The 24261-nt window shown below is 36.7% G+C and overlaps 1 protein-coding gene across 1 annotated transcript in view; it reads right to left on the reverse strand.

Annotated features, from left to right (window-relative positions):
• The window catches only part of RAB10 (RAB10, member RAS oncogene family), a 66293-nt gene that overhangs the window by 12538 nt on the left and 29494 nt on the right, over positions 1 to 24261 (reverse strand). The window contains exon 2 of the mRNA XM_057741455.1: positions 6971 to 7031. Coding sequence (XP_057597438.1) covers positions 6971 to 7031 — 61 coding nt within the window. The remainder of the gene's footprint in view (positions 1 to 6970; positions 7032 to 24261) is intronic.

A 24261-nucleotide genomic window follows, 5' to 3' on the forward strand; every position in this document is an offset into this window, starting at 1 on the left:
TCAAAAATGTCACTCAGGAAAAACTATCTAATAGACAGGCTATTAATTTTTCAATGTTGTATCCTTAAATTAGGTTAGACTACTAAGAGGCTACATACACACACGCGCGACTTGTTTTTATGTATTTATATAAATTCTTAGACCACAATTTTTATCTCCATTACCTCAATACTGTGTCAATAAATTAGAATAATTACAAACAGCTTTATGAAAATTTATCATGTATTAGTTATGACCTGTTCTTTCCCTTTCTTTACATTATTTCTGTAAAGAATAACATAACTTTTTGTTGGTAGCCCTCCCTCCCTGCCCCCTTTTGTGTGTTGGCCACCAAGAAGTTTATAAATAAATTTTACAAATTAAGCATAGCAAATGAACTGTCCTTTAGAGATAATATATTTACACCTTCCATTTTTCTCAATTCCAAACTCTTGTTTTATCTTCTATCACACCTATTTAGTTATAAGTTGCCTTAAAACAGGTGTAATTATAAATGCTTTCATGAAAAAATAAAAATTTATCCTATTACAGTAGAAATAGTTTAGTTCTTTTCTAAATTGGCAAAAAGAAGTATAAATCAATAATTCTATCCCATTAGAGAGGGGTTAAAGTTTCCTATCTAAAATCCAGGCTAAAAATGTACTTATCCAAGACAGAACATACAGGACCAGGCTTCCAGTAATGTCTAACAGCTATAATGTAGGAGGGATAGAAAACTTGCATTTCAATTTTTGTCATAAGTAATAGCAATTTAGGGAGACGATCTTCCACAGCATTCCACTATGAAAACCACCCCCAACACTGTCTCACATTCTTGGAGCACTGTTACCCCCCCCCCCCCCCGGTATTATATGGTTCACATCCCCATTCACTCACATTACACAATGAGCAAATTATATACACACTTCAGTGTCAAATCTATGACTAAATTCTCCACCAAGAAAAAACACACCGCGAAGAAACTACTTAGCTAAATCTAAATTAGTGGCACGTAGAGAGGAAATTCTGTGTCATAATGGTGCTTAGTTATGAAATACTAAAATAAAAGATACCGAAATACTAATGGCCCCTCCGAAAAGATAATCATTATCTAGGTTCAGAGTTCTTGTCTTGCTTGACGGCCTACTATTCCATCTGTTCTTTCATTTTTGTTTCCTCCATCTTACACCCTCATCCTCCTTCTTTTTATATGCTCTCATTGCTAAGTCTTTTAAAAAATTATCCTTTTCCTGGATCCTCCTAATACCAGCTCCTATCCATTGTTAAGGCAATCAACAATTTATTTCAAATGAGAGAGTCCCTGCCTCACTACCTCTAGGCTAACTGGTGACCCTCTGCCCAAAGCTAAAAATAGCCACAGCTGCTAATTTATGGTCAAATGATTTTTAGGTTTGCATACACAAATGCACCCAGATCTAAAGACAGCAGGTTGATGCCAATCAGCAACAGCAGGTGTTTATTATCTTAAGAGTAATTAAACATTGTATATGCTCACATTATCTTTTTATGTCCCATATTACAGGTTTTTCAGCCTGTTTCCAAACCACTCAGTTTTCCTCTCCCATTAAAATTTTTTTCTTATCAGCTTATGTAGTATAATCAGATTTCTGAAATTATAAATCAATGGCAATAGAATTTTCCTTACATAAAATAATAGATGCACAGCTAAGAGAATGTTGTAAAATCCTATTTTTTCCCACTGACATATAATGAAAGGACTGATACATTCCTAGGAACTAAAATAGCTTATTTCCCACACACAGGGTCAAGGAAGCTGTGTGCTCTGGCTGCTATTATGACAGTTATTTTCAGTCTGGGCACTGACAACACTAGAACAGGCCAGAGACAATAGCAACCTGCTCGGCAAGGCAGAGCCCCCAAATTCCATAACTTTGTGCTTTCGGTAACGTAATGAAGTTACACCTTACTTTATACATTAGGATGTTAAATTTCTCACATTGAGTTTTATTTTAACAAGACCTGGATTTCCTCACAGATATGCAACTTTCCTACACCCAACATACTGTGAGTTTACATTATGCCCATCTTCATCCCCCAGAAAGGGTCAAAAGTCAAAAGCCTGACACCTGCCGTTGCAGAGCTTACATTCCAGCGGGGACAGGAACAAACGAGTAAATAAATACATAATCCCCCACTGTGATAACTGCTAACAAGGTAAGGGTGGAGTGATGAAGAGTGATGTAAAGAGGAGGGAGGTAGTAATCTAGATAGTATGATCAGGGAGGTCCCCTCTATAGAGGTGATGCTTAAGGTGAGTGAGAAGTGAAGCACGAACAGAAACCAATCAAACAAAAGTCATTCAGTCAACAAATATTTATTCAGCATCTATATCTGCCAGGCTCTGTTGTAGGGGGTGGCTATATAACCACAAATCAAACAGATGGGATCCCCACCCTTAAAAAGCTGACACGCTAGTGGAGGAAACAATAATGAACCCATTTTTTAAAATATGGTGAATTTAGATATTAAAAAAATACTATGACAAAGATAAACTTAGATAAACGTGATACTGCCTAAAAGACTGCGGCGGTTCTAGCTAGTCGTCATGCACGGCCTCTCCCAGAGGCTAAATGAGACTGAATGAGAGAGGGCAGCAACAGAAAGATCTGATAAGAACCATTCCGAGCAGAAGGAACAGGTGAATTACAAGGGCCTGCAGATGGGAATATGCTTGGCATGTTCAACAGAGGAAAAAATGGCCACAGTGGCTGGAGTAAAGCTGGAAAGAGATGAGGTCAGAAGGGGCAGCAGCCAGAACCTAGAGTTTTCAAATTTATTTCTACTGAAATGGGAAGCCTCTGGAATGGAGTGGTACTGCAGAATGCTTAGTCTAGGTACAGTTGGGTAGGTTAAGGGGGATCTACAGGGTATGTACAAAGGTCCTAAATTGGAAAAGAGCTTGCCATGTTCATGGAATTGAAAAGAGATCAGCTGGGGGTAGAGGCTATATATACAGGGAGCACAAAATGAGGTCAGAACAGCAGGCAGGGGCCCACTCTGCAAACTCATGGAATTTGGATTTAGAATTTCAGCTTTCATTTGAAATGCAATGGAAAGTCAAAACAGTTATAATAAACAGGGGAAGGAATGTCAACCATCATCATATTTATATTTGGAAAAGGTTACTAAGGCTGTTACCTGGGAAAGTACTGGAAGAAGGCAAAGGGGGGAAGTAAGGACCTGTTAGAATATTAAAAGCCTACTGCAGTGGTCCAAAGAAGAGGAAATGGTAGCTTGGATTCGGGGCGGGGGGGTGGGGGGGGGTGCACGGCTGTGCCAGTAACAATGGAGACAGCAAACTGTATTTGGATTCTAGACCTATTTTAGAGATAGAATCAGTAAGACTTGCTAAACCGGACGTTAGGGTTAAGGGAATGGGAAAACTCAAAGATGACCCCCATGTGTCTGGCACTTTAGATAAATGGTTAATTTCTCTACAATATGATACTACTGGTTTCTGGTAACTGTGTTGATGTTAAAATTTGTTGCTGGTACAAAATACAGATGTTGACAGTGGCAAACATTTCTGACCCTGCCCCCTTCCCAAAAAATAGCAAAAAATAAACGGCAGACTTAAAGTAACTCACTCTGACCGTTCCTGGCAGGACCCACTAATCTTTGGAAAATGTAGATAGCAAAAGATACTTTGGTAGAAACTTTCTAGAGATCTGGAATTTTAAAAGCCACAGCTGCTTCTCTACCAGCCAAACAAGCTAATTTTAGGTCTATACATATGTGCCTTGGACAGGTAAGACCCTTATGCAACAGTTAAACTAAAAGGTTCCTGGAAAGAAAATAAGGAGTGAAGATCATTCAAGTAAGAAAAATAAGACAAAGCTTTAAGCACAGACTAAAGAAAGTTTCCAAAACTTATATTCAAGCACAGAACAATTTTTCATGCTGAACCAAGAACCTGAATATATTCATTCAAACTAAAGAGAGATAAAAATCACTGTGCTTCTTAGTAGCAACTGGAAGCAAAGCACTAAAGTTGAGAATATCATTTTGAATCTTGGTATCATCGTAAGTTAAGTGTAATGGGGTTTTTCATGCTAAAAGCCTTCTTGAATCACTGAGACACATCCCAGCAGATCTCTTAACCTGGAGCTACATGACTTTTTTTTCTCTCTAGAATATTAGCATGCATATGTAACAACTCAAGCAAAGAAACAAAATCAGTTGGCATAATGCTAACCTCTTAAAAACTATTAATCACAAACTATTAATCACAAACTATTAATCACAAAATTTAACCAGTCATTCATTCCTAATCTTTGGATATTTCAAATTAAAAGCAGTCAGTTATACACATGAAAACCTAAACTGCATCAAATCTTCCTTCTAAAGTGTTATAAATAACTCTAAATTATAAATGTTGCCATTTCTCTGCTATACTTGAGTTTTATCGGTGCAGCAGAAATCTTTTCCAGATTAATCTTGAAGGCTACACTGGAGAAATTACTATTTCAAAAGAGCATCTTCTGAGGAAGACTCTGTTTAAAAACAAGTGTTAGTTATGTGTTACTCTTTATTTCTAAAAGCTACAGAAACTAAAATGATAAGAGAAGGGGAAAATGTTTAAAGTCACAGGTCAAGAAACAGAAGGGAGAGTTTGTGAAGGACAGAGTGTAGAAGGAGGAAAAGGACATATTCAGTAGGGCAAAGGTTTTATATACTGTATAAAGAAAACTATATCTAAAAAAACAGTTTTGTATGCTTTTGTTTCTGTTATATACATATACTCCCATATGTATATTGAGTCAGAGTTACAATGTAAAATGTATTTTACCTACTGTCAAAAAAGTTTGAAAATTATTGGCTTAAATAACAACTGTACCCCTGTACAAAGGGGAGACAGTTGAGAAGAAAGCCAACCAGTGTGGCAGAGCCTAGGAGGAGGCTTGAAACACAAATGTTATAGAGGGACAAGGTGGGAATGAGAGGTGAGGCTAAAAATAAGAGAGAGAGGGGCTGGTTGAAATTCAGAATAAGTAATTAACATCCTTTCTCTTGAGATCAATTTAATCATAATGAAACAGAATATGAGGCATATTTCTTTTGCTGAGTTATTTCCCAGTTAAAGAAAAGAAAAAAAAAAATCAATGATCAAGTGGATTGTGCTTCAAAAAGAATTAAATTTAGGAAATGCTTTAAAATACCTAAATTTCATTTAAATTTGTATTAAACTTTAAAGATGTTATAAAGATTGTACCTCTAATTACATGGCCGGGTAATTAAGACATTCTGGTTAGGAGATACCTGACTTCTCCTAACTATACCTAACTTTTTGAAACTGTCTTTTGGGTTTTGGGCCATTGTTCTCTCCTAAATTCTCCTTTCTAACTCTCCAACTACGGCTTTGCAATTTCCTTTGCTAACTTGTTCCTCTGCTCAAAAACGTTACTATTCGTAGGGTTCTAGCCTCATCGTGGGAGAGCCCCAAATAATAATACCTATGATTTCTTGAACATTAATTATGCACTGGAGACTGCTCAGAGTGCTTTATATGGATCACTAATCCTCGTAACCATTCTATGATAGGTCCTATTACAGTAAAACCAAAGATAACATGAATTCAAATTTAACACAACTGTTGACTGGCAATGAACAAAGAAAAATGATAGTTACTGGAAAGAGCAGCAAAATCAACTGACAAATTGACTGCTTCCTACTATTTATAGGAGGCAGTACAGCAATTAAGAATGTCACTCTTAACGCTACATTCTGAGATGCAATGCATCCCAGCTCTGCTATTTACATGCTGTAAGACCTTGGCTAAATTATTTCAAAATGCCTCCGTTTCATTATCTACAAAATAGGAATAACCCCAGAGAAAAGAAAGCATTTGCCTATACAAAGATCTGCAGCAGCTTTATGGTGAATAAACAAGTTGTGATTTATCTTGATGGAAAACTACTTAGCAATAAAAAGTAATGAACTTATTACTGACACAGAAAATCATTGATAGCTTTCAAAATAATTATGCTGAGTAAAGAAGCCAGGCCGCTCCCCCTCAAAAAAGACAAAGATAAATAACACATTATATGACTGCATTTTGTATATAGTACTAGAAAAAGGAAACAGGTCTATAGTGACAGAAAGCAGAAGAGTGGTTGCCTAGGGACCGGGGATAGGAAGAAGAGATTACAAAGAGGCTTAAGGAAACTTTTGAGGTGATAGAGTCTGTTCATTATCTTGATTGCGGTGATGGTTTCACAGATTTTTATACGTATGTCAAAGCTTACCAAACTGTATATACTTTAAATATGTGTAGTTTCTTGTATGCCAGTTATACCTCAGTAAGGCTGCTCAGGAAAAGAAAAAAGAAGAAGAAATAATACATCTCTCACAGGGTCACTGTGCTCACTTAATATTCACTGGAAAATGCTGCTATTATAATTTTAAACTCTATGATTCATACTTGAATACAAATCTAAAGAATTTTATTATGCTTCTATGGGGCAAACCCTATACAAACTAATGAAAATAATAATGCCTATAAAAAGTTATAAACACATTAAAGAAAATAAATTTTTAACTTAAGACTCTCCAAACAACAAAAAGATTATATTAATTTCTATATAAAGTGTTTCTGAGCAAAGTATTGTGCTAAAGGCATTACCTAGATATGTAATCTTTCTAACAATCTTTTAAGACAGGTGATATTATCTCCATTTTACATATGAAGATATAAGGGCCTCACAGTGGTATGTAACTTAACCAAGTTCACAGCGTAAGTGGAAAAGGTAAAACACTCAAGCCAGATCTCATGGACGCCAAAGTCCATGGCAACAATTCTTTTTTACATCATTGAAAGAAGGTCATCTGATTACTGGCTTAGAAAGGGAAGTTTCCTAAAATCTAAACAGTTGACAAGCAAGGATTTTACTGCCAACCTTCAGGAACTTGACATTCTACTTTATAAAGTGAGTAAATCATCATCACTTACCATATCTGTAGCTTGATCTTCTTTCCTTGTAATTCAACTGTTTTGATCTTAAAGTCTATTCCTACAACATAAAAAAAAAAAGGTAAATTGTATCTATGGCTCTGAACGTGGCTATACTAAAATTAAATGGTGTAAAGACATTTCCAAATTTTGTTTGGTTCTGGAAATCTACTATGTATGCAATTCTGAGCAAAAGTGTACAATTTTAAACCTGTGTAACATAAGATCCAAGACAGTAGAAGAAATAGTTATATAGAGAGATTCTACAATTAGGAAATTTAAAAAAATTTTAAATATCTAATATTTTAATTCAAAAGAAAAAAAAGATGTTCCCCATTAGCAAACAACAAAGCCTTCACTAGCTTGCAGAAAAGAATACTACCGGGGGACTTCCTAGGTGGGGCAGTGGTTGGGAATTCGCCTGCCAATACAAGGGACACGGGTTCGACCCCTGCCCCAGAAGATACCACATGCCACAGAGCAACTAAGCCCGTGCGCCACAACTATTGAGCCTGCGCTCTAGAGCCCATGAGCCACATCTATTGAGCCCTTGTGCCACAAATACTGAAGCCCACGCACCTAGAGCCCATGTTCCACAACAAGAGAGGCCACAACAATGAGGAGCCCATGTACCACAATGAAGAGTAGCCCCTACTCTGCCGCAACTACAGAAAGCCCGTGTGCAGCATGCAACACAGCCAATAAAATAAATTAAAAAAAAAAAAAAGATAACATTCTCTCCTTTAAAAAAAAAAAAACTCACACATTAAAAAAAAAGAATACTACCAGGTGTAAAGAGGGGCATTTCATAATGATGAACAGGTCAATGAATTAGCATAAAAATACTAATGTTTATGCATCTAGTAACACAGAGTGTCAAAGTACACGAAGCAAAAGTATTATAGACTCCCCAGGATCATTCTGCTCTTTAACCAACTAAAACCTTCAGCTTGGCCCTTTCGGTTTGTTTCCCATACCCAATCAAAAGAAATAAAAAAGGGCCATTTGTCTGACACTTATAAACCTCAGACCATGTCTACAGCCTATATTTTTGTTTCTCTAGGAATTACCAAGAAAAATCATCCTAAAAGGACCTGGTTGTCAATGAACAACTCTGAACAGGACTGAACAATCCCAGTTAAGCATAGCATTTATTAATTAATCTTAATGACAAACCTGACAACCAATACTATTTCAGAAAACTTTCCTGAATATAAGTGAAATTAGGACAATCTAAAACCTCTAAACCCTTCGTGATGGAAACCAGGTAACACTGGAAAACTTCCAAAAATTTAGACTGCTTTAAGCCATTTATCTACCTAACTGTTCAAGACAGAAACCTCACCCTAGACTCCATGAGCTTCCCTCACCATCTCGTGTTGTCTATCCTCAAACTAATTAGCGGCAGTTGAAGCAGTTCTTCATTCTTTTCTGCACAACTCTGCTAGTGTTCCTGCCTCTCTGGCCACTCTTCAATCTTCATTATTGATTTCTTCTCATCTCTCTGATCTCTTCTAAAAATTGGAGTGACCTCCTTTTCCCTGATTTTATGGCTTTAAATTCCACGTACACACTGGTAACTCTTAAATTTATATCATAGTCCAGACTGTTCCCCTGAACTCCAAACTTAAGATACCCAAACTGCTTATTGGCTATCTCCAAATCTCATCTTTCACAAAGACTAAAAGCAAAAGTCCTTAAAACAGTCCATAAGGTCCTACACATTCTGCCCACCTCCCCCTGTTCACTCTGAGCTCAGCATTTTCTATATCATCTTACTATGATCTAGCTAACAGCACTGGCTTCCACAGGTCAGGCAGATTCTCACCTCAAGGCCTCTGCATATACTGTTCTCCCAACCTGGAATACTTTTTTTCTCCATCAGCACTCCTTCCCCTAGCTACCATATCCTAAATTGCAACTTTTCCTCATGTCTCTCATCCCATGTCCACTGTCTGTTAATACTGCCTTAACCCTCTTCCTTACTTTTTAATCTTTAACATTTCTTAAATATACTGTATATATTTACTTATCCTAGCACCTAGAGCTATGCCTGACATATAAGCAGGCATTCAAGAAATCACTGTTGAATAAACACATAAATGACATCTTCTAGAGAAAATAAAAGGGTCCCTGAGAAAAGACACAGATACTTCACCCTTAGGGTGAAACTCACCAGTTGACAAGCTCCACACTTGTCTACTTCACTTCCAATCAGCTTTTTAGAGCCTTAGGCCAAAACGTGAAGGACAAAGTTCCAATGAGATATCAAAGTAAACAAGCAAAAACAAACAAAAAAAGGAAACCTGGAGGAAACAGGGCAATGCAGAGGAAAAGTTATATTTCTTTTTATCTTCTCAGAACAAGACTGGGGGTGGGGGAAGAAACAGGAATCTGAACTAGAAAACTCCTGGAAATTAAAAAGGCAGAAATAATATATTCAACAGAAAGGCTGTAAGGGAAATTGAGATCTCCCAGAATATACAACAAAATGATAAAGAATGGAATACATGTGAGATATGACAAGTCAGAAGATCAAACCAGGAAGTCTGACATCTAACTCACAGAAGTTCAAGAAAGAACAGAGAAAAAGACACACAGAAAATTGTAATTTAAAAATTATGCAAGAAAGCTTAACAAAATCAAAGGAATCTATTTTAGACTGGAAGACTCACCCAGTGCCTAGCATAATGAATAAGATCTACACCAAGTTACATCATCAAAAAATTTCAGGGCTAAAGATGAATTTCAGGAATAAAGATAATATTATAAAAGCTTACAGAGAAACAAACTAGGCCATATTAAACAATCAAGAATAACAACTCTGAACAACTCAACAGCAACACAAGAATCCAGAACACAAAAAGGTAAATAAAAAAGTATTTTCAATCTATATCCAGCCAAAATCAAACAAGAGTAAAATAAAGGCATTTCCAAACATCAAAGATATCAAAATATTTAGCTCTCACGCATCTTTTCTAAGACCACTACTAGGAGAGATTGCTTTACCAAGAATAGGAAGAAGAGGAATCCAGCAAAGAGAATGATGTAGGGAATTCCCTGGTGGTCCAATGGTTAGGACTCAGTGCTTTCACTGCTGTGGCCTGGGTTCAATCCCTGGTCAGGAAACTAAGATCCCCCAAGCCATGCAGCATGCCCCACCTCCCCTCCAAAAAAGTGATGTAAAGGGCAGTTCAAAGTGGCCTAGAGAAGCAACCAGTTCAGAGAATGAGAACAGAAAACAACAGGACAGAATAATATGCTAAAATGTGGAGAAAGTTCCAAGAGGTATACCTCCTAAGAGGGGGAGGGGATGAAATGGTATTAATGGAATTCAAATGAAAAAAAGAATTCAGAGGGTCTGGCAATTCTATTGTAGAGTCTGGGATAAAGTATGAATAGTGCCTTGAAATCTAAGCATATGTAACAATGAAGGGACTGTAAACTACAGCAGTAAAAACAGAAAGTTGTCCAAGAAAGGAAATGCAATTATAGTACGCTCTTTGGTTTAGCAGCTAATAAAACGTGTTATAACTATTTGAGAAGATGAAGGGAGAGGCACGAAGGATGTCTTAGGGCATTAAAGTATTCAATTCTCATCTTTCATAACAACAAGAGAAAATTTCTCAAATTAGCTTTTTAGAAGTTAAAAACACATGACATGGGAATACGGGGTTGAATATCAGAAGTAAAGGCCGAAAAATGTTTGGGAAAGGTAACACACAAGTGAGCACGCGGCAAGGATTTATTGTTGCTGCTGCTGTCGTCATAGGCCTTCAAGTACTATCTAACTTCTAAAACTCTGTAACTATTACATTAATAGAAATAAAAGGTTAGTAGAGGAGGAGGTATGTTTACAAATGTTCTCTCTACTATGCAAACACTCTGACTTGATCACCAAATTTCTAGCATGGCCCCAAGCCACCCCTACAGTCTCATTCCCTCCAGTCTTCTTTCTATAGTCACTCTCAAAAACAAGTTTTACAACTGTGTACTTTTTCCAAGTAAATACCTTAGTCGCTCCAGCAAGTACTTTCCACACCCTCAGACATACCTTGGAAAAACCTATACTTAAGATAGAGAAGTTTTTGATACAATTTAAAGATGAGAGCAAAATCAATAGCTCAACTACCAAGAGAAGTTAGGAAAACCTATCACCCTTTAAGATTCTGCCAGGAGGAATCAGATTCTCTTGCAACACTATCATTTGTTAACTTACCACAGACTAGAGCAAAATCATAGGGTTTGAACCAACCCGTGATTCTTTTCCAGGTTTTGCTTACGTAAAAACATACTAGAGGAAATCCCCACTTTTTACAGATTCCTGGGACCCAGTTCAAAAGAGTATTTCAATTTACCACAGTCTAACTCATTTATCAATTTTCAGTTGCTCAGGAAAGTGAGAAACAATACCAGCCAAAACATTTATTTGCCTTAATGATGTTGCAGAAGCACCATCCAGTGGCAAGAAAAGTTAACTGCAACTTTAGTTACTACAAATATCAGTTCTCCAAAGCTTGGTTTCTGATGACACTAATTAATAGTAATTAATGCAAGCAGAAACAACCTAAATAATACACTCCAGACAACCAAAGTTAAACAAGTTGTAGCTAAATGATAAATACCTGTGGTTTTTAACAGGTGAAAATCAAGTGTTTTCACCACACCAGGAAAGGAAATAAGAATTACACACCTACAATACTTTGAATGTAGCTTAGTCTGAAATTTAAAAGACCAAGTCTAGTCCTAGCTCTGTCACTAACAGCACAAATTTTGAAAAGGCCATTTTCCAATATGAACATTAGCTTCTTTATCAGGATGCAGATGTAAAAATGTAGAATGCAAAAAAAATTTCCTGTAAAGATCCTTTCATTTAATAGCAATAGCTCAGTAAACACTTTGAGAATCTACAATGTGCCAGGTACTGTTTTAAGCCCTTTGCATAGATAACTCGTTAAATCATCAGAGCAATCCTAGTCCATACTATTATTTCCATTCTACAAACAAAGAATAAAATAAAAACCAATAGCAACTGCAAAAGAAAAATCAATTAACACTAATATTTACTGAATAATTCTTAAGTATTCTACGTATCTCACGTATACTATCTCATTTAATATTAACAAAAATCCTCTGAGAAAGCACTAATATGCCTATTTTATTTTACTTTTTTATTTTATTTTGGCTGCACCACGCAGCTTGCAGGATCGTAGTTCCCTGACCAGGGATTCACACCTGGGCCCTGGCAGTGAGAGCACCAAGTCCTAACCACTGGATCACCAGGGAATTCCCCTAATATGCCTGTTTTATAGAAGAGAAATTTTAATTTACTTAAGATCACAGAATTAGTAACAGGTGGCAAAAACCAGGACTCAATTCCATGTCTGTCTGATTGCAGGCCATACATGCTGTTAACCTATTTTTCTATTGAGGTAAAATTCACATAACATAAAGTTTACCATTTTAAAGTGACCAATTCAGTATATTCACAATATTGTACAATCAGCACCTCTATCCAGTTCCAAAACATTTCATCATCTCAAAAGGAAACTCCGTACCCATTAAGCAGTGGCTTTCATTATCCCCTCCCACCACTCCCCCAGAAACCACCAGTCTGTATTCTGTCTCTATTTTGGATACTTAATATAAATGAAAGCACATAACACGTGACCTTTTGTGTCTGGCTTCTTTCGCTTAGCATAATGTTTTCAAGGTCCATCCACATTGTAGCATGTATCAGTACCTCATTCCTTTTTATGACTGAATAATACTCCATCATATGTATATACACCATAATTTGTTTATTCACTCCTCTGCTGATGGACATTTGGGCTGTTTTTGCTTTTTAGCCTTGGTAAAATATTGCTATGAATATGCATGTACATGTGTTTATGTGAGTACCTGTTCCGAACTCCGTGGGGTATATACAAGGAAATGAAGTGCTGGGTCATACAGTAATTTTATGTTTAACTTTTTGAGGAACCACCGTTTTCCACAGCAGCTGCACCATTTTATAGTTCCACTAGCAATGTATGAGGAGTCAATTTTTCTACATCCTAACCAATGCTTAGTATTCTCCTTTTTGTAAGTCATCCTAGGGGTGCATATGAAGTGATGCCTCATTGTAGTTTTGATTTGCATTTCCCTAATGATGCTAAACATCAGTTTATGTGCTTGTTGGCCATCTGTACACCTTCTCTGGAGAAATGTGTACTCAAGTCCTTTGCCTATTTTTAATAAACAAGCTTTCTGGGACTTCCCTGATGGCGCAGTGGTTAAGAATCTGCCTGCCAAAACAAAAACAAAAACAAAAAAGAATCTGCCTGCCAACGCACGGGACATGGGTTCAATCCCTGGTCCGGGAAGATCCCACATGCCAAATAGGAACTAAACCCATGCGCCAAAACTACTGAGCCCGAGTGCTGCAACTACTGAAGCCCTCACGACTAGTGCCTGTGCTCTGCAACAAGAGAAGCTACTACAATGAGAAGCCCGAGCACCACAATGAAGAGCAGCCCCAACAAACTGAGCACCACAACGAAGAGTAGCCCCCAAGCGCCACCAACTAGAGAAAGCCTGCACACAGCAACGAAGACCCAACATAGTCAATAAATAAATTTTAAAAATAAACAGAAAATAAAACAAGCTGTCTTTTTGTTGAGTTGTAAGAGTTCTTTACATCTTCCAGAAAACAGAGTCATATCAGAAATGTGGTTTGCAGGACTTCCCTGGTAGCGCAGTAGTTAAGAATCCGCCTGCCAACACAGGGGACACAGGTTCAATCCTTGGTCCAGGAAGATCCCACATGCCAAAGAGGAACTAATCCCGTGTGCCACAACAACTGAGCCTGTGCTCTAAAGCCCACAAGGCCACAACTACTGAGCTCGCGTGCTGCAACTACTGCAGCCCTCAAGCCTAGAGCCTGTGCTCCACAGTAAGAGAAGCCACCACACTAAGCCTGAGCACTGCAATGAAGAGCAGCCCCCGCTCATCACAACTAGAGAAAGCCCTTATGCAGCAACAAAGACCCAACACAGCCAAAAATAAAAACAAAAAAAATGTTTTAAAAATAAGAAATATGGTTTGCAAGTATTTCCTCCATTCTGTAGGCTGTCTTTACTTTCTTAATTTCCTTTGATGCATGAAAATTTTTAATTTTGATGAAGTCCAATTCAGTTATCTATTTTTTTTCTTTTGTTGCATGCCATTAACTACACTGATTTTAATTTTTGAAATGCAAGAGACAGAATAAGTTCCTGGGAATTGAGAAATGATTGACAAAGCCAAAGCTAAATTCAAGTTTTCCAACTACATTCTAAGATGTAATAAAGTGATAATACAAGCACTTCTAGTGCAATGTAATATGTATCTCTGTATATGTATTGTCTACAAGCTATTTCACATTATAGTAATGTGTGTTCCAGCAGAACAAACCACACTTACTATATACTTGGCACTGAATGAAGCAGACAAAATCCTCTGTTGAGGGAATTTACATTCCAGGGAGAGGAGACAAAAATTAAAAAAAAAAATTAATGTTAGTAATGATAAATGCCATAAAACAAGAACAGGAGGGAGAGCCATTTTACATGAGGAAATCAGGGAATGCCTTACTGAAGACCTCTGAGCAAAGACCTCAAAGAGGTTTGGGAACAAGTCACATGAATACGTGAGGAGAGTGTTTTATGCAGAGAACAGTAAGTGCAAAGGGTCTGAGGTAAAAATGTGCCTGGCATGTTCAGGAAAGACAGGTAGGAGTTTGAGTACAGTGATAATGAGCCTTCTCATCCATGAACATGGCAGAGCTCCCTGTTCATTTGGGTCCTCTTTAAATTCTCTCAACAGTATTTTGTAGTTTTCAGTGCCTAGGTTTTGCGCATATTTTGTTAAATTTATCCCTACTTCATTTTGTGGATAATACCATAAATGATAATTTTTTTAAAGTTTCATTTTTCAATTGTTTGTTGCTAAACATAGAATACAATTTATTTGTGTAGTGACCTTGTATCCTGCAACTTTGCTACATTCACTTATTCATTATAGCTGCTCTTTTTTTTCGGGGGGGGGGGAGGGAGTGGCTTAGAATTTCAATGTATATAATCAGGTAGTCTGTAAAAAGGCACTTTCATACCATCTTCCTTTTGAACCTCTATGACTTGCTTCTTTCTCTTGCCTTACTGTACTAGCTAGGACCTCTAATACATTGTTGTTTTGTACTTGACCCTTAAGAGAGACAGCTTAGATTGAAAGCTTCACCATTAAAAGTATCATGTTAAGTGTACATCATTTAGCAGGTTAAGGAAATGTCCTGTTCCTAGTTTGCTGAGGTATGATGCAAAAGGAGGTTGCATTTTGTCAAAGGGTTTTCTATATCAATTAAAGATGTTCACGATTTTTCTTCTTTATTCTATCAAGATGGCTAATTAAAATTGATTCTGAATGTGAAGTCAACATTGGATTTCTGAAATAAATCCACTTGGTTGTGACATATTATTCATTTTATAAGTTCCTGGAATTGATCTGCAATTTAGATAAGAGCTCTTATATACATGTTCATGATGGACATGTCAATGATCATCAGGCATAGGTCTTATCTTTATATGGTTTTAGCATCAAAGATAAAGCTGGTCTCATAAATGATTTGGAAGTGTGCCCTCCTCCTATATTTAATAAAGTAGTTTAAGATCGGTATTTTCTCCCTTAAACGTTAGATAAAATTTACCAGTGAAGCCATCTGGGCCTTGAGGTTTCTTTCAGAGAATGTTAAACTAAGATTCAATTATTTATTTATTTATTTATTTTTAATTTTAAAAAAAAATTTTGGCTGCACCGCGTGGCATGCAGGATCTTAGCTCAACGACCAGGGATCAAACCCCATGCCCCATGCAGCGGAAGCACAGAGTCTTAACCACTGGACCACCAGAGAAGCCCTTCAATTTCTTTACTATATGTCTACTTACTCTATCAATTACTAAAGAGGAATGCTGAAACATCCAGTTACGTAATTGTCGACTGTCTATTCCTCCTTCCAATTCTGTTAGGCTTTGCTTCAGCTATTTTGAAACTGTTATTAGGTATATAAACATGATAAACTGACAACTTTATTGTTATGAAAAGTCTGTATTACTGGACATTTATCCCTGTTCTGAAATCTATTTTGTCGAATATTAACAGTCATTTGAGCTTTTTTATGATTAATAGCTTATTAGATATATCTAATTTTTTTAAGTGGTCGCACTAGTGTTTATAATATACATTTCTGACTTAGGGCAGTCTACCTTCAAACAGTATAATACCACTTCTGGTACAGATATAAGGCACTTATAGCAGTATACTTCTCATTTCTATTACTGGGCTATTAAAAAGATATTTAAAGAAAAAAAGATATTTTTTCTTCTACATGCTACACGTCTATGTTTTCTAAATATTATGAATTCTATAAAACAAAAACTCTTGACTTAAAAAGTCAATTGTCTTTGAAATAAATTAAAATGAGAAAAAAGTGTTTTAGATTTTCCCACATATTTATCATTTCTTAATCTCTTCATTCCTTTGTGCAGATCTGAGTTTCCATCTGGAATGATTTTCTTCAGCCTGAAAAACTTCCTTTAACATTTTTAATAGTGCAAGACTGCCGGCAAGAAATTCTCTCAGCTTTTGTCTGGAAAATGTCTTTATTTTGGCTTCATTTTTGAAAGATATTTTTGTTAGGATTAAATTCTAACTTGATAGTTTTTTCCTTTCAGAGCTGTATGTAATTCCACTGTCTTCTGGCTTGCATTCTTTCCTTCTCCACCCCACCCCCCCACCCCACCCCAATTTGGGGAGAAATGCAGATTAAGAAACTTTTTATTTTGAAATTCTTTTACAAAAAAGTTCCAAAACTAGCTTAGAGTTCACATATACCTTTCATCCAGCTTCTAATGTTAACACGTATGTAACCATAGTACATTTATCAGAAACAAAAAGGTAACATTGGTACAGTGCAATTAATTTAACTATAGACCTAATCCATGGGTCTTTTTTTTTTTTTTTTTAAACTAATGGTGTATTCCAGAATCTAATCTAGGTTCCCACTTTGTATTTCGCTAGTCATATGTCCCTAAGTCTCCCCCAATCTGTGACAGTTACTCAGTCTTTTCTTGTCTTTCATGACTTTGATACTTTTGAGGTATTTTGTAGAATTCTCCCTCAATTTGGATTTGTCTACTGTCTTCTCATAATTAGAGTAAGGTTTTGCATGTTTTGGTAAGAATACCACAAAACACCACAGATGTAATGTTTTGCCTTTCTTGGTTCATTATATCAAGAAGTATATACTGTGGATGTCTTCTGTGATATCAACCTTAATAACTTGGTTAAGGTCGTATCTACAGAGCCTCTCTCCACTATAAATTTACTGTTTTTCCCTTTGTAATCATAATTTCTCGGAAAAAATACTTTAAGACTATGCAAATTTTCTCCTCATACTTTCACCCACTGATTTTACCTTCCATCACTGGACTGCCTGTGACAATTATTACTGCAGTATTTGCCTAATGGTGATTTTGTTTTTCACTGTTTTACGCCTGTTAATTGGAATTCTTAATTTATGATTTGTCCCTTCTACGTACCTACCTACTTGTTTGTTTATACATACCAATATGGACTAATGGATATTTTATTCTATTGGTAGTAATGGAATACTATAATTATTTCATTCCAGCTTTGGACATTAGAAGCTTTTTTAGGTTGCTTCTTACATACTTTTGACATATTCCATCCTTTTCTGAGCACTTCTTCATCTTCTGGCACCAAAGATGCTCCGATATATCCCAGTTCTGGAATCAATCAGTTCTTTTTAAGAGTCCTGGTTCGTTTTGTTGAAAAACTGTATGTAGAGTCCAAGATCTGGGCACTAGGTATGCTCACTGCTACTGGAGCGTCATTGTCTCTTCTAGGCATTCCCAGAAGACAGAGTGAGAAAATATATTTATGTACACTCACCCATGAATATACACACATGTATATTTCCACCACCAACTGCATGTATAATATATAAAACCATGAGTTCATACTGATAATTCTGATTCCAATTCAACATCACAGAGTTCCTTCTAGTCTTCTTCCTTTCCTTACCTGTAACCTCTTTCTTTAACAATAGAAACCTGGCTCTCATTATCTAAAATACATTTACTTATATGTTCAATCCCAGCGTATACAGGTTCCAATATATGCTAACCCATACCCTTATGAGAAATCAGATTTAGTAACTAAAATACGTGTTTACAGTCTTACTAATCTTTAGTCTTATAATAGCTAGTCAAAAAGCTGTTTTCTAAAGGAACTTCATTCTTCTTCCTCAGTGTGATTATGTTGTTCTCTCCCTTTTTTCCCAGGCTTTATCCCCCGTGCTTCATTTTGCACAGTTTCTATTACCTTGCACTGTTCTTTTCTTCTGCAGTGTCTTTTCTTCTTTTAATCTGCTGTTAAGCCCATCAGCTGAATTTTTCATCTCAGATATTGTGTTTTTCAGGTCTAGGAGTTCCAATGGGTCTTTTTTTGCATCTTACATTTCTCTATGCTTCAGTGGATTTCTTTATGTTGAGTTTTGTTCAGGTGGGCAGCTAAATTAGTTGAGAATCAGCTTAATCTTTCTGAGGCCTATATTTCAGCACAGTCTTAAGGTGAGACTTGAAAAAGGTGAGACTTAAGCAGCCTCTAAAGTTCCTTTGGCTCTAATCCTAAGGAGTTCCATTTCTGGGGACTCTCCCAAATGGTTCTGATATTCCAAAAGGTCACTCCATTCTGGCTGGTCAAAACTAGAAATGTCTCCCAACCCAACATTAAGCCCCAATACTCTTACCAAGTCTCTGGTAGTTATTCTTCCTCTAATAGTTAGTTGTTCTTTGCCCAGCCTATGGAGTTCCACCCAGCTTAGTATTCAGCCAGAGTCAAAGGAACTCCTCTGCAGATTTCTGGATCTCACTGTCTGTGTAACTCCATCTTCTATGGTAATCACCCCTGCAAATTTCAGCCTCCCAAGTCTCTCTATTCTCTGACTTCTATCTCCTTGGCCCAACAAGACCGCCTCGCCCTGCTTAGATTCTAACTGGAATCTAGTTTCAGAAAGAAAGCCTGGGAGATTCGCAGGGCTGAATTTTATTTTCCTTCTCTCAGGGAATGCAGTCCTGCCCTGCCTGTTACAAAATATCTAAAAACAGTTGCTCTATGTGTTTTGTCCAGATTTTATTTATTTGTCCTATTTATTTATGGCCAGAGAACTAATCTGGTACCTGTAAATTACTCTGTAATGTCCAGAAGTGAAAGTTCTGAACAGCTTTATTGTCTTTTAAAGGTTTAAGCAACCCTTAATCTTTCGGGGATTAGTTCCAAATCATTTGAGAACTTAATGAAAATCATGGATCCTTTGCCTATGCCCTCACACCAATGTGCACATATACAAAATTTGACACAGAATTTCAGCGAGTTCATAGCCTCTGCCCCAGTCCTCTCAATCTTCCATCGTTCCAGGGGGTTGCAATTTATAGCACTGCTACACTACACTATCATTCTTTCCAGCTTTTAGGGCCAATTTTTATTTACTGAAAACTTGCTAAGTCTGAAATTAAAGTATTTGAGCCAAAGAAGTTTGTGTTTTTTTAAATCAAAGCAGACACTTATTTTTTAAAAAGTTCCTTCAAAGTTCAGAAACAATCCAGCTATTATTCTTTATTCACCTGTGACAGATAATCTCTTTCACATATCTTCGTGATGATATACCAGCAGTTTGATGCTACACAGTGAAGAAACAAAGCCAAAGTAATCTGGATTTTGTACCTGATTTCCTAATTAGCTTTGTTTCATTATATAATTATTAAAAAGCAAATTATTTTCTTTTACTATCCCAGATCTAGCCACCAGCAACAGCAATACTGGTACTGAATTATAAATATATATTTTTCATATACATACTTATTCACCATTCTTCTCTAACTGCTGTTAAAAGCTGGCATTCTTCTAGGGTAGTCCTAGTCCTTAGAGCACAAGCCAGCTCTGCCAGGCCAGATGTATGTGAATAAACCACCTCAGAAGTCACCCTAGTCCTATGCACTCACAATAACTACCTAGGAAGTTGAGAGGGTCGAGACAGAAGGGTGAATAGGAAAGGACAGCATTTTGGCGTACTTAATATTTAATTAACAAAAATCAATTGACCAGAATGTAAAGGTTTATTTCTGAACTCTCCATTCTAGTCCATTGATCTGTACGTCTATCTTTACGCTAATACCACAGTCTTGATTACTGTAGCTTTGCTTTCACTTTTGAAATCAGGTAGTGTGTCTTCCAACTTTGTACTACTTTTTCAAGGTTATTTTGGCTACTCTGGGTCCTTTCTATTTCCACATGACTCTTAGGAGCCACCTGTCAACTTCCGCAAACAAGCTAGCTAGGATTTTGATAGGAATTGCACTGAATCTGTAGATCAATTTGGGTAGTATCACCATCTTAATACTGTCTTCCAGTCCATGAACAGGGGGGTAATCTTTCCATTTACTTAGATCTTCTTTAATCTCTTTCAACAGTGTTTTCAGTGCAAGTTTTGCAGTTCTTTTGTCAAATTTATTCCTAAATACTGGTTCCTTTCGATGCTACTATAAATGGAATTACTGTCTTAAATTCATTTTTGGATGTTTCATTGCTAGTGTATAGAAATACATTTCATTTCTGCATACTGCTCTTATATCTCATTTATTGACTTTTAGAAACCAAGGTAGCTAAAGTATCTGTACATTATATTACCTTAAAATTACATTACAAATGCCAACAAAAGCCATTCTAACAAAAAATAATTTCATCCAAGTAAACCAAAGAAGCTGACATCACATGATAATGTATAATTAAGCCCAAGAATTGATGTATCTGTAAGTCAGGATAAAGAAAGTCTTATTCATTATTCACTAAATTTAGAGACATTTTTCTAATTCATGAAGTCATTAGGAATCTCACAAGTAATATAGTTGGAAAAGACAGCTGGGAAGTCTGACAAATTCCATATCAGTTACCAGACCGTAATATAAAAGCAAGAGAAGCAATACCACAAAAGCAGAAAATTAACATGTTTCTCTACACACGAAAGATGTGATGCCTTTTCTCCACCTGCCAGAATAAGTTTTCCTATTTGAAAATTTAAAGTTTCCTTCAATACCTTATTTGTAATATCCATGTGGCATTTTAAATATTCACTTGGAATTTGCATTTTACCACCTATCAAATTTGGTAAAAATGAAAAAAAATATAACCAATTCACATGTACATCTCACACAATTCCTGAAAAATCAAAAGCTCTGAAAAAGTAAAACACAATCACACTTAACTATGTCTTAATTATTTTGAATTCAAAATTAATGTAGTAAAGGGGACTTCCCTGGTGGTCCAGTGGTTAAGAATCCGCCTTCCAATGCAGGGGACATGGGTTCAACCCCTGGTCAAGGAACTAAGATCCTACATGCCATGGGGCAACTAAGTCCAAGCGCTCTAGAGCTCATGCACCACAACTAGAGAGCCTGCGTGTCACAACTACTGAGCTCATGCGCCACAATGAAGAGCCCACACGCGCAACAAAAGATCCTGCATGCCACAACTAAGCTCCTGTGTGTCGCAACTAAAACCGATGCAGCCAAATAAATGTTTAAACACACACACACACACACACCAAAATTAGTGTAGTAGAAATTAATGAGCTTTGCTTTGTTTCACAGAAGTCGTAAGATTTGTTTCAATGGAGTCATATATTTCCAGAGATGGTTTTAAATTGATGTGTGTAGTTAACTCTCTGAGTCCCTAATGAACTTCCTCCATTCCTTTAGTCCTGAGCTTCCTTTATTATGTTCCTTTGACACTTTTCTAAAAAAGGAAAGAGAAACTTTTTCATGTCAAAGAACCGAGCAAGTTGATTCCGTGATAAAACACTATTTATCTGCTTCTGTTGTTACTTCCACAACCCAAAATTTTGGAGGCACCTTGCAGAACGCAATGTTCTCCAGAACATGGTGGTATCTTGATATATTATTTGGTACCACAGCATCAAGAGTAACTCTGCCTCAAATAACTATCATGATCCCTACAAAACGACTCCAATCATATTCTGATGATCTGTTAGGTTATACTACACATCAATGGGCAAATATAGGTTTAGGGTTGACGATTAATTGACTACAGGAATTAAGAAAGGCAGCATGGACCGCAGTGATTAAGAGGATGCAGACAAAGGTGCTCTCTGACTCTGCCACTAGTGCTGGGTGAAAGTTTAACTTCTCTAGACCTGTTTCCCCCATCCACGACAGGAATTAAAATTTCCATCACCAGTAAATTGTGAGGATTACATGAGGATTAAATGTGTAAAAAGTCCAGGATGGCACATAAAAAGCCCTCAATTAAGCTATTATATTGGTTCTGAACATTACTCTGACTACTCAATTTCAGCCTCTTCCCAGTCTAATGCCTTGCCACTAGTGAGTCAAACTGTCTATCCTCTTTTGGGCCTGCCATTATCTTATTCTCCTGATACCTCCTTGATCCAGACAAAACTGTGTCCCAAGCAGCAGCAGCTCAAGTCAGCAACTTTGTTCTCAACTTTTCCAGAACTTGCTCACTTATCTTCTAACCCTTTGTTGCTTTCTACTTTCCTTCCCCTTTTATGGACATTTGCAACTTCTCAAGTATTAAAAGCTTTTTCTAAATCATTAAAATGAGTTCACATACTACCTCTAAAGGCCATCAAATCTTCAGAATCTAGGACTTATTAACTGTTTCAAACTTATTAATGCATAACGCTTATTACTCTCTACATAATATTATGACAACTTATTTGGTCATGAAACTTTTACACCAGAATACTTTGAAATGACATTTGTTTATTCTGTATTGGATGAACGTAGCCACTTTAATTCCTAATTTACTTGACTTCCCCAAATCTTTATGTCCTCCTCCCCTCTAGCTTTCAGATGAGGTTTTGTTTAATGTTTTCCTTTTTTTGGTTTTAAAAGACAAAAACAAAAAAACCTTTCAAGCAACCTGGCCTCTAGTTTATTTATCAAAGAACAAGTTAAATCTGTGCTGATCCACTCAGGACACCACCAGCCAAAGCATAAAACTATTTCATTCCAACAGAGAAGTGGGAGGAGGTGGGGGAGGAGGTGGGTGGGAAGGATCTTCAAATGGCATCAGGCAATAAATGACTTAATGGAGGAGATGAGGACTGTTTTCCCTACTGGAAAATAAAAGGATAGTTTTACTTTTGACACTTAAGAATTTAGGAGACATGGCTTAAGAATGTTTGATGTGGGGAAAAGGGATGTACTGATAAAATATAAGCATAATATTCTCTATTTCCTTAGCAATATTCCACTTTCAATTATCTCATCTTGGCATCTTCTTTCTTCTACTCTCCAGGAAGCCTGTGCTCTCATACTGCTGCATGTAGCTGCTTCAAAATTTAGAACCAGGCATGTCACTTCAAGACCTTCAAATTACTCTCAGTTTCCACTCACAACAAATGTGGGAGAAGAACCTCTGCCTTTTGCCCCAACTTCATATTCCTCCCAGAGGTCCTTGGCTTTTGTTACTATTTTTGTTTTATCTAACATTTATATACTGCTTACTATGTGCCAGACACGTTCGAAGCACTTTACACACATTAACTTACTTAATCCGTATAAAAACAGATGATTGAACTTGGTGTACCCCCCAAAAAATAAAAAAAATAATAAAAAAAAAAAACTTACTTAATCCTCATAGTAGCTCTCAGGGTTTTGTGGATGAGAAAAACTAAGACACAGGAAGGATAAGTAATTTACCCAAGGCTAATTTACACATGGCTACTAAGTGGCAGGACTGTCATTTTAACTCCATCAGCTTGACTCCAAAGTCCACGCTCTTAACTATGAATGCCACCGCTTCCATTTTTTACCTTGAAAAATAAAATCTGTAACTTACAGAATCCCTGGGCAAGCAATTAGAGCAATGGCTCTTCCTCCTTTATAGGACCAATCTTATGTTGTTTCCAGAGGTGATGGATGACAAAGAAAAGGTGGAAAGACTTAAAAGACTTCTCAGGCTCCAATCAATATAACACCACCACTATCACAGCCTTTCACTTTACTGCTCGCTTTTAAAGCCCCAAAGTAGTATATGTTATTTTGCATATCAGTAAAGTCACTTTCCTCCAAATCTCTTAAAGAAATGTTGCTTTATTCTCTCACAGAGGCATTACTGTTGTTCACTGCTATTTCTCTATATGTAGGACTCCA

This window comes from Hippopotamus amphibius, chromosome 7, assembly GCF_030028045.1.
Source record: "Hippopotamus amphibius kiboko isolate mHipAmp2 chromosome 7, mHipAmp2.hap2, whole genome shotgun sequence".
NCBI lineage: Eukaryota > Metazoa > Chordata > Mammalia > Artiodactyla > Hippopotamidae > Hippopotamus > Hippopotamus amphibius.